Source organism: Macrobrachium nipponense, chromosome 43, assembly GCF_015104395.2.
Source record: "Macrobrachium nipponense isolate FS-2020 chromosome 43, ASM1510439v2, whole genome shotgun sequence".
NCBI classification, from domain to species: Eukaryota; Metazoa; Arthropoda; class Malacostraca; order Decapoda; family Palaemonidae; genus Macrobrachium; species Macrobrachium nipponense.
Window position 1 is genome coordinate 28,807,555 of NC_061104.1, and position 12,500 is coordinate 28,820,054.

The following is a 12,500-nucleotide window of genomic DNA, read 5'->3' on the forward strand; positions in this document are numbered from 1 at the left end:
TTTAAGTGATAGCTTTTATCTGCTTATGATTCATGTAATAGAAGATTCAGTTTTAAGTGGATTCGATCATTCTACTGGCTATCAGCAGATAATGTGTTATTTGTTGCTCTTAAGGGTGTGAATGATTTTAGGTGTTCTAGGAAAAACTAGATATTCGGAAATGAAGGCGTCCATGGAGGCTGGCCGGGGCGGGGAGGGGACATGGTGCGGGGAGAGAGAGAGAGAGAGAGAGAGAGAGAGAGAGAGGGTGGGGGGTTAGCGGGGGAGGGGGGAGAGGGAGCGCTTGAGCAATGATGATGGCCCTTTCGGAGTACCGTTGACCATTTTATGGCACCAGACAGCGCTTTTGACTCAAGACATACCCTGTCCCCATGAGGGCATCACCCCTACGACGACTCCCATCTCAACCCCCACATTTTGCGAGTACTCCTACCCACCCAGTATATACCAGTGCCCAGCTGTACGACCATGGTGCCCACGTCTCTTTGATCAGAACCCGTGATCTATGGGAACCCGGGAAGTCTTCTTGGAGTTGGATCCCAGGTGACTGTTTACATCCTGAGGATCTGGGCTAAATATTTATATGTTCTTCCTCCGCCTCCAACAATAGGATAGTGTGCGGTGCCGGAAATGTATGGGAGATGACTGAATGTCTCATTTGCATAGTGGGTATATACCCATGGCATTGGAACAATCAGGAACGACCGTGGATCGTGGGCATGGGACTCGTTCGTTGGATTTCATGCTTGTGAAGTTCGGCTGCCTGTTTACCGAGACTTGTTTTTGGAGCTTTCAATTATAAACGGGGCTTCTGCCTTGTCGTGTGTTTTTAATCAAGGTTGGGAAAAAGATCTTTTCAGAAAATTGTAGTTCTGAAACGTTCAATCGAAATTGGATTTATGTAGTCGAGTCTTTTTCATAGATGGATAGATAGAAGTTTATTGACCACAGCATATAGTTATTAAAATTACAAGCTTTTGAATATGATCCGACAGAAGCACATAAAATTGCACATTTAAATCTTTGGAGTAAAAACATCTAAACTGGACACTTGAAACCATTTTATTTAATATTTTCAGCATTTTAGTTTTTACAGTTAAAACTTTAAATGCAGCTAAATAAACGAAACTCTTCTAATCATTTAAGCAGAACCTCAACTACTACAATTGTTCTTGCAAAGCAAGCGAATTGCAGCGCAATGTCTTCCATTTCTTTCAAATGATTTTAAGACTTTAAGCTTTCATTTGTTGAATTATTATAAGTTTAGTATGAAAAGTATTTTTCCTCAGATGATGGATTTTTATAAAGTATTTTATTTCAGGAAACATTTAAAAAAGATAATGTCCTTTCTGTGATATTAAAATTATTATATTTTTTTATTTTTGTTTTCCTTGTGTATCATAAATTAATTGGAATCAAAATACCTAATACGATACTGAACCTAAGGGTCCTGCTACTGCGACTCTTTATGACCTTTGTGACCAGTAAATTCGAGCAATATAATCATAAAGGCCGAATCCGACATACTAGAGGCGTTTTCTATTGAGAAATAATAGAAGAAATCATTCTTCACACCATCTGATTGTTACAGTGAAGCATCACATTTTTAAAGAGAATGATTTTGATCCATGTATGAACTTGGATTACTATTTAATAGGTTGACTGTGACAGTGAATGCTATGTCGTCCAACTGAGGCATTTTCACCCATTTATCAGCTTCAGACATAAATACCTATTCTCTCTCTGTAACCCTATATTTTTCTGCTTCTGTGTTCTGTGCAGTTCCGATGATGTTGGATTTTTGGGCTTCATTATAACACATTGACTCTGGCATTGTTGCAAGTTTCAGTAAGACTCAACTCTATTTTATATCAGAGTTTAAATCCGCACGATTTTGCTGTCATGATGTTCTAGTGTATCGATAAGGAATGTTCTTTCGGAAATATATTATATTGTGTGGACGCACAAGGAAGATTTATACCTTTATTTGCGAAAGATTAAATCATTATCTTATATGAAAACTGATTATTTATTTCCAAGGTATCTGCACTGAATATTCCTAACAATGTCCGAACGTCAGAGAAAGGTTTATGCATATAATTACGAGCTATAAACCCATGGTCGTACATATCAATATAGAATATGCTCAGATATAGATATACGTATAAATGTAGAAGAGAGAAGGAAAGGCTCGTAAGTTTATTTACGAACAATAAACATTCTTACGTACTATTAAGATTATTCCCAAAGACTTGCAGATATTGTATGAATGTAACGATGATTTACATATATATTTACGAACGTTGACAGACGAACAGGGAGCATCGGTTGTGAACAAAAGAGAGACAGAAGGCAATAAAATAATGTCAAAGAGTGTCCCTCTTCATATTGGCAAATTGGCCCATCGTTCAAGTGACCGTGTGTGGAGATTTCAACAAACATCTTGGAGGATGCAAAATTTCTCTTTTTAAAATGTTACAATCACACACACACACACACCCACGCACGCACGCACACACGCGCACACACACACACACATATATATATATAAATATATATATATATATAATATATATATATGTGTGTGTGTGTGTGTGTGTGTGTGTGTGTGTGTGCGTATTTGTGCGTGTTATTGTTACATTTTGAAAAGAGAAATTTTGTATCATCCAAGATGTTTGTTCGAGATCTCCACACACGGTCACTTAAACGATGCGCTAATTTGCCAAGATGAGGAGGAATATATATATATATATATATATAGTATATATATATATATATATATATATATATATATTATGTGTGCGTACAGCTATAGTGTTGTAGAAGTTTTACTACACAAAGAATTCATCCGCGATTCAGTAATAAAAGTATGAATGTGACTGTGACTGTTGTGTTTTCTTTCTTGGAGCCAACCTCTTTTCAGAGAAAATTGATAAAGTTGACCACACACACAATCACACACATACATATATATTATTTGTTTATTCATTCATTTATATACCAATTTCAAGACCAAGAAAGTTGTCACAGTAAATATTTCATGAAATTTCTAGAAAGAAAAAACGCTCTGTAAGAGTGTCCCCCCAAAAAAAGAAAAAAAGAAACAAACGATAGACAGTGAAAATGACCACCTAGCTATCAAGAGAGGCTGAATGATATTGGGGCTTGATATTTATGAATATAAAAAGGTCACGCGTGTATAATCGTAATAAATTCATTTACATATATCTACGTAGATTAAAAATCGATTTTGTTCTCATTCCTGTAATTTGTTCTTATCTAAGATTAAAATAATAAATGCCAATAAGGTGGAAGAAAATATATTAAACAAACTTGAAGATATAATACAACTTCTAGATTACAGAACCGCTTCTTTCCTCATAATCAAAATCATTAGCGTAGACGAGCCGGGAGCACCATCATGTTCACACTGATGAGATAAATTCGAAACGCTCTAACTCACATTCACCAAGGATATAATAAATGAAGGATGCAATAGAGGATGCAGTAAGTAATATAACGAGAAATACAATGAGTAGAATAGTAAAGGATTCAATAAGTAAGCCTTGTGATAGTCAAAGAGCAGCAGCAAAAAGACAAAACCCGAGATGTTGGTGATTGTAAAAGTGGGAGGAGCCGGGAGAGGGCATTTAGTGGTGGGCTTAGTGGAATATTGGCGGGTAACTCGGGGGTAACCTCAAGTTATAGCTACCCAACTTCTGGACTGGCACACACTTACACACACACACGCATACACACTCACCACGAACATAAAATCTAAAGGCATGTCACCAATTCGTCAGTCGCGTTAGCACCTTCGGAGTGTACCAATCACTTTCCAGTCTGCGACTTCGGAGGTGAAGAGCCGCTAGACCAACCTTTCAGGAGCCTTTGGAAAGATAAAAGTGGCATCCTCACTGAAGCCTTGGTTACGGTGAATCGCAGATCGTGGTCATTTGCAGCCAGTGAGTGGAATTCGATTGGAAAATAAGTGGAATCTTATCGTAAACCTTTGGACTTGCAGTGTTAATTAATTCGACGTTAATGTTTGCGGAAATTTTCGCATCGTGTAACGAAGCCAGCGAGAGACTTCAAGCGGTGTGCGTCTATGTGAAAGTTAGGTCAGGAGTTTGGTGAAGCTGAACTCGGAAATTCTCTCTTTGAACCCTCTCTCCGCTAACCAACACCGCCCCCCTCCCCCGCCCCAACCTCACCCCATCACTCTCAACTCCTTCGAAGACCCTGCCGCCACGGCACGGCATCCCTTGTGCCACGCCGGATTAACCTGTGAACATCGGTTTCAACGGAACCGAACCGATGTAAACAGCATTGCCACCGCGCGTGAAATGAAAGACGCCGAATATTCATCTCGGACACCCGTCGTCAAGTGCTTTATAACTTATAACAGCAATGATGAACTGTGAAACTTCAATGCAACGGCTTTAGTCAAGTGATACCCGGTACTAAACGTCCAGCCGAACTATATTTTTTGGAGGGCATCTCATTCATTGTTGTATCTTGTGGTAAACGAGCCTTCTTCTTCCTCTTCTGGTTTCTGTATGGAAGTCAGACCTTCATCTTCTACGTTTTGTCTTTAGACGGGAAGCAGAACCCTATAGCAATTGTGAATTGATAATCGCAAAGTCAAAATCTGCAGTATTTCGAGACCTCTGGAATTAGTGGGCCATTGTAGCTGTACAGCTAATCTCAGCGGGCCTTTCCCGCCAAAAGTTGCAAATCGTGCGTGTCCGTTGGCGCTCTCCGTGACTGGTAGGGGAGACTGTGCCGTAGATTTTTCCTCTCTCTCTCTCTCTCTCTCTCTCTCTCTCTCTCTCTCTCTCTCTCTCTTAACGGTAACAGTAGCAAAGAATCTCCCGCGAACAGAATTTAAAAGTAAACACAAGGGACTGCACAATGAATTTCTCCTGCACCAGATCCCACTTTTTTTAAGTGTTTTTTTTTTTTTTTTGGGGGGGGGACAAAAGGAAAGCTTCCAAACAAAAACATCAGCAGAACTAATTGTCCCGTTCCTCGGGTGACCGGAAGCTCTTTTCTTCCTTTCTTTCTCTTTTTGTTGCAACACTTTTTTTCCCTTCTTCTTCGTCTTCTTCTGTTCTGATCGAGAAACTACATTTTGATTACAGAAATTTTTTTGAATATTCTGCCACCGGAGTGAACCGATGCGGCGTTGGATACGAAAGGCAGTGGGAAAAGTGATCTGTGATTAAGAAATACATGATTCTCAATACGAACCATTACGAAGACAATAGACGATAAAAAGAGAAAAAATGCATGATAAATGAAGAGACGTCACCGCAAAAGGTGAAATGTGCATAGGTGCAGAAATCTATCAGACTATTTAACCAGGAACTAAAAAAAAAATTTAAAAAATAAGTTCGTCTCGAACGACACCTTTTTGCCTTTCTGAGAACAGAAGTGATTCGTCATTAAAAGAACATTTTCTTTTATTAAAACTTGACCAAGATGGAGTGGATTTCGTTGGTATCCAGCGGTAAGTGAAAAGATTGAAGAAAAAACAATTTTCACGATTTTTTAGCCTGTAATATACTATGTGTTGCATACTAACAATAGGAAAAAATCATTCATTTTTTTATGATTATTTGTCGCTTTCTTATCAGATTTTTTCCAATATGTACTTTTTATTCGTATATGCTTGAGATCTTTTTTTTTTTTTTTGTAATCATAAAAGGGGCAAGGAATGGGAAGGAGATAATAAATCCTTTTGGAAATTATCTGTCACTGGTTCATTAGACATCTTTTGCGAAACTTAAAACTTATAATATAGGTGAGTTTCATGATTTCCATTATAATTTTCAAAAAATGGTGATGAACTACAACAAAAGGAAAATAAGGAAGAAAGTCATTAATTAAGATTCCTCCTCATTCCCAAACGAGGATTATAGAATAGCCGATAAACAGAGAAAGAAATCTTCATTTTTTCTTTTTCTTAACAACGGTCATTGTTGCTACTACTGATATTGTGCCATTTTTATTGCATGAACAAATTAATAAAGGACCGGTGTCGTTTATAAATGCTTAATATGGCAAATCATTGGTTCTTGTGGGAATTAGACATACTCATCACTTAGAGACTCATACATTCATAGATGTATACATATGCTGGCAAGCGCATGCCCACATACATATATATCATAAATGAATAAAGAAATAGATAAATAAATGTTATATAAATATATGTGAGTGTGTATATATATATATATATATATATATATATGTGTGTGTGTGTGTGTATGTGTGTGTGCGTGTGCATGTGTAAACTCAATGAGCGTTTCCTCTTTCTCTTTGAAGGAACAAGAGAACCTCATCGAGGAAATAGATAAGCGACTTCCTACAGTATTGTGAAATGAAACGAGAAAGTGAAAATCATCCCTTGACGACTGAAATATCTTAAAAGAAATCGTCTTGAGCAGTTTAAATCATACATGCTTACACTAATGAAATATTCATTTAATTCTGTAATTGACTTTACAAATGCAGATGACGCAAAAACGTTAATTTCCTCTTTCGTCGTCAGTTTCAGAGATTAATCATGTTAGTTAGACGAGCTGTTAATTCAATTTGAGCTTTTATCTACACCTTTTAAATCAGTAATTAATTTCGCGAATTTAGAAAAAAGCCCTTCGTGCAGCCAGAACAACCTTTTTACTATCAATCGGTTAATTGCCAGAGAATAGATGACATTAAACTTTCAATTCATGATGAGATTCTAATGGCAGCTCCAGACTTGATGAAGCCCGTCAGGCAACCTTTTCCCACATTTTCCACAGTTCCCTGACACTTTCCCTCTGTTGCCAAGCAATGGAATTCTCTTTCTGCCTCTGTTTCCCCGTCTCATATAACCTTCATTTCTTGAAGAGGCGGGCCTATGACACTCTCTCTTTTATTCCCTTTATTTGTATTGTTTTACTTTGCCTCGGTCTGAATAACGACACTCAATTTACATATCGTCGGCTCCTGTGTTTAAAAGTAAAGATGAATCAATTGATGGTTGACTGAAAATCAATTCTTCCATTGCCAGTTTCCTTGATGATTTATCTGTTCTGTTATCGATCTAGCAACAATTGTAAAGGAATTGTAAAAACGAAACAATGAAAATGCTTGTTTGTGTAAATTATACATGACATATGGTAGATAGATTAATAATAGGAGTAAATAGATACTTAGATCTTAAATGAATAGGAAGAGGTGCTTGACAAAAGCATGGATAACATTAATTATTATTATTATTATTATTATTAATTATTATTATTATTATTATTATTATTATTATTATTATTATAACGCAAAAACACGTTTGCCTTGACTGAGCAGCCCGCAAAGGTGTAGAGAAGGAGGCATTAGCCACGTCGCGATATGTTTGTAATTTCACACCCAAACAGGTGGTAATTATCGCTGTCACATAAACAACACGTAGACTCAGGTCGAACAAAGAAAGACACGAATATCTCTTATTTATTTATCAATTTATTTATTTGTTATTTTGTTCCGATGGAATAACATTCGTATATGCGTGTGCAATAAAAGAAAGGACTCGTATATATGAAAAGCATACTTGTATACGTTGTACCTAAGTGACTGTATATAAAGGACATGTGCTTCACTTATGTAAGATGAATACGTGTACACGAATAAATAGAACCCATATATGCAAAATATACTTGAATGTTTAATGCGTATGGTTGTACTTATATCCGTAAAAAGACTGGGCACTTTTATGCAGCGCATAATTACAGCGTTATGTATACTTGTTTGAAATTAGCCAAAACAAATGTCTACGGTCTATACGTATAGGCTACATATTTATAACATTATCATTTATATATATATATATATATATATATATATATATATATATATATATGTATATATATATATAATATATATATATATATATATATATATATATATATATATATATATGTATGTATATATACATATATATATATATATATATATATATATATATATATATTAGATGGATATGTAATAATATATATACATAACATATACAAATCAAGATGAACACGTGCAAATTACTTGCACACGTTACAAGAAACACTTGATTTACACATGCTGTTTAAGGAAAATGTTTCAAGTTATGCTTTTTGCAATAAATGCACATGCATCCTGGTCTTTAGTCATTTATCTATCTATTTATCTATCTATCTATCTATCTATCTATCTATCTATCTATCTTTCTATATATATACATATATATATATATATATATATAATATATACATATATTATAATATATATATATATATCTTTCTATATATATATATATATATATATATATATATATATATATATATATATATATATATATAAGCACATGTGCGCCTTCACAATTAATTAGAAGGTTCCAGCTCATCTCTCTGAAAAAAATGGTTATGAGTCATAGTATAAAAAATAGTCAATTTGAAAAATAAATCAACCTATTATGTTCTTGCTAGATTGCATCGAGGAATTAGCTGTTTGCATTTCATTGAATGTTTAAGAATCATTTTTTATAACAAAGATCCATCAACGATTACAAGATTTATTCTACCGGTTTTCTAGACCTCCTCAGCTGGGAAGGTCGATTAGGTGCCGTTGGTTCAAACAGCTTAACTTGTATGAAACTACTGTGGACTTATAATAACAACAATAATAATAATGATATTATTATTATCACTGCAGCACTGAAATAACACTTGTTGAGAGTATACCATCACGTTGCAAAGACTCAACTAATCGCAGCAAACATAAAAGTAATGCTAGAATAACATTTATCAAAAAGAATAATAATTTCAAGTGTCAGGAAACGCTTAAAACGCGTAAAAGACAACACAAGATACAATAGTTCAAGCGAGAAAGGTCACACAAAGAAAATCGGTACTTATTCACACGTTTTAACTCATCCTTTATTCTTCATATTTTTTATTGAATATATATTCGTGATTGTTTTGAAATAGCTCGGCATCGACCGTCAATGACGAAAGAAACGAACAATAACTCATTTGTAGATATTACACTAAGACATTTTATTTGCTGCGCTAAATCATTTGTGAATGTTACACCAAATCATTATACATTCATAAGGACTCTTAACTTATACAAATATTTATCCATAGCTCTACCTATTCAAGACACCAAACATACGCCCGCACACACACAATCACACGCACACGCATAAATGTGTATAGTGTATATACACACACACATATATATATGTGTGTGTGTATTATATGAGTCTTGTCACATCACCGTGACTCATATATACGCATTAAGCTACAAATACCCTTCAATATCTAATTCGCGCTGCCTCGGAATTGATATATTTTATATATGTTAACCGAAGGGGAATTTTTTAGCTGATAAGAAATTCGTCGGCTCATGGGCGCGAACCACGGAACCAAGAATTCAGGACGTAAAAGAGCTTCACTGTGCGCCCTGAATTCTTGGTTCCGCGGTTCGCGCCCGTGAACCGACGAATTTCTCATCAACTAAAAAATTCGTCTTCGGTTAACATATATGAAAATATATTAATTCCGAGGTAGATATTAAAGGACAATTGTAGCTTAATGCATATATATATATATATATATATATATATATATATATATATATATATATATATATATATATATATACATATATATAATATTAATATATAATTATATAAAATTATATATATATAATATATATATATATATGCACAAATCATTACCACGTTTCCCTTGTGCTCCAATTAACCAGAAATCCCTCTAATTCTTCCCTCACCAACAGGTCAAGGCCGCGTGAACCAGCTAGGGGGCGTGTTCATCAACGGGCGGCCTCTGCCGAACCACATCCGCCTGAAGATTGTCGAGATGGCGGCGGCGGGCGTGCGCCCCTGCGTCATCTCCCGCCAGCTGCGGGTGTCCCACGGCTGCGTCTCCAAGATCCTCAACCGCTACCAGGAGACGGGATCCATCCGGCCGGGCGTCATCGGGGGATCCAAACCCAAGATCACGACGCCCGACGTCGAGAAGAGGATCGATGAGTACAAGAAGGAGAATCCGGGCGTCTTCTCTTGGGAGATCAGGGATAGATTGGTCAAGGTTAGTCCTTCCATATAACGAATTAATAAATGAAATGTTTCGATTGGTTCTTCCACAATTAAATTCCTTCTATCTTTAATTCTCCTAGTATTTCTCCTGTTTGAATCGGGCCTGGGCTAGATAAAGGCATCATATTGTCCAGAAAAACAATAATTTTGGGATGGAATAAAGGGGCCGTGTAGGAAGATTGTGTTTTGACGTTTTGGGTAGGAAAATGCATTAATTAGAGGGAAAAGAAAGAGCGGAGCAAACCCACTTGTCTAAGTAATATATTAGATATGAAGCTATATTACATTACTATCATTCTCTCTCTCTCTCTCTCTCTCTCTCTCTCTCTCTGATGCATTAGCTCGTTTGGAAATTTTGTCTGTATGTGTAACATTTTTTTTTTTTACTTATCTTCGAAAATATGACAAAAACAATTTCATATCTTTGACTTACCTACGAGGTTCTCTTTCCTCATCTTGACCAATCGCTAGTTGCCCCAGATCTATGGGCTTTCCTGAATATTACAGTAAGAAATGGCGTCTGTAAATCTATAAGAGTAATTAAATACGACTTTCTATATTACTTATTCACAACATTGCTCTCGCCCTTCATTCAATCAACTGCCTCTTACAACTGGCCCATAAGTTTTGCTGGAAGTGTCGGTAAGGATATTTCCTGAAAATTACTTCTTTAATAATATAATAATAATAATCCTTTTTCCTTGCCCTTCTTCAGGAGGGCATCGTAGACAAAGCCTCGGCGCCCTCTGTGAGTTCGATCAGCCGCATCCTCCGAGGGGGAAAGAGAGACGACGACCCTCGGAAGGATCACAGCATTGACGGAATCCTCGGTGAGTTGTGATGATGTAACTCAATCAGGCCTTCAGCCTTCAAGGCTTTTTTTTTTATATTAATTGTTGTATGTTCAGTTTACCTTTTTCGTTTCGTAGTTTTTTTTTTATAATGTTAAAATGTTCTGTTTTATTTATTCATTCAGTCAATTTTATGAACGTTAACTAATGGTGTTTTCGTACACGAATGCCTACACTCTCGTACACAAATACAGACGCACAGACACACACACACACACACACACACACATATATATATATATATATATATATATATATATATATAATATATATATATATATGTGTGTGTGGTGTGTGTGTGTGTGTGTGAGAATTATTATATTAGATATATAAATAGGCTATATTTATAGATTTATATAAACACTTATATATATATATAATATATATATATATATGTAATAAAAGGAGCCCATAAAAACGCCAAAATATAGGAAGTACTATTATTCAGAGACTGCTGTCTTTTTCCTCAGGTAGGTAATGAATAAGGAAAGTTACAGAAAAGGCCATATTTATACCAAGAGATCCATCCTCAGGTAGCCATTTTGGTAAGTCACCCCCGCTGATAATTCCTCTTTAATCTTCTTAATCATTGGTTGAAGGGAGATTTTATCTATGATTTTCTATCCCAGGTGCCCTTTGAGATGTTCATTACCTGCCTTTGTTCAAACAAGGCTGACTCTATCATCTGGCTTTTGTACCAACATTTGGTGCTATAAATTACATGTGACAAATTCCAGTTTATTCTGTGGTTATGGTTATTTTTATGGTTAAAAATAGCTGAGCTCTGTTGTCCATACCTAACTGACTATTTATGTTGTATTAGTCTTTGGGGAAGTGATTTTCTTGTAAAACCGATGTAAGATTGGTCACAGTCCAGGCATGGGATTTCGTATACTCCTGTGTCTTTGGGGATTGTCCTTTGTTGGACGTTAATCACGGATTTGGTTAGGGTATTTGGGTAAGTAAAAGCAAAACGGTTAGATTATTCCAGAGTCTGGGTCACCGTCTTAATCCTGTCCAGGTGTGGAATTTTTATTTTATTGTTGGGCGTCTCTCTAGTCTTGTCTTGAAGGGGTCGGTAGAAAATTATGTTTGCTTTATGAATCGGTTTCTCAATAATATGGTCAGGATACCTTAAAGAAGAAAGCTGCTTGTGAATTAGTTTAATTCCTTTTCCAGGAAATCTGGGAAACAAATTCGTAAGGCTCTTAAGAATAGGTTACTGACTATGCCTATCTTTATTGAAATGTCATGATAACTATATGTATATAATCTATAGCAGCAAATGTCGGTACAAAAGCCAGATAATAGTCAGCCTTGATTAAACAAAGACGGGTAACGAACATCTCAAAGGGTGCCTGGGATTCAGATATCATAGATAAAATCTTCCTTCAACCAACACTTAAGAAAATTAAAGAGGAATTATCAGTAGGGATGACTTAGTAAAATCGGCTACCTGTGGATGGATCACTGGGTTTAAATGCCGCCTTTTCTGTAACTTTTCCCATTCATTA

General features: G+C 35.9%; 1 protein-coding gene across 1 annotated transcript in view; it reads left to right on the forward strand.

Moving 5' to 3' along the window:
• Positions 1-12,500, forward strand: part of LOC135213617 (protein gooseberry-neuro-like) — a 154,621-nt gene that overhangs the window by 82,974 nt on the left and 59,147 nt on the right. The window contains exons 2-3 of the mRNA XM_064247642.1: positions 9,814-10,127; positions 10,851-10,965. Coding sequence (XP_064103712.1) covers positions 9,814-10,127; positions 10,851-10,965 — 429 coding nt within the window. The remainder of the gene's footprint in view (positions 1-9,813; positions 10,128-10,850; positions 10,966-12,500) is intronic.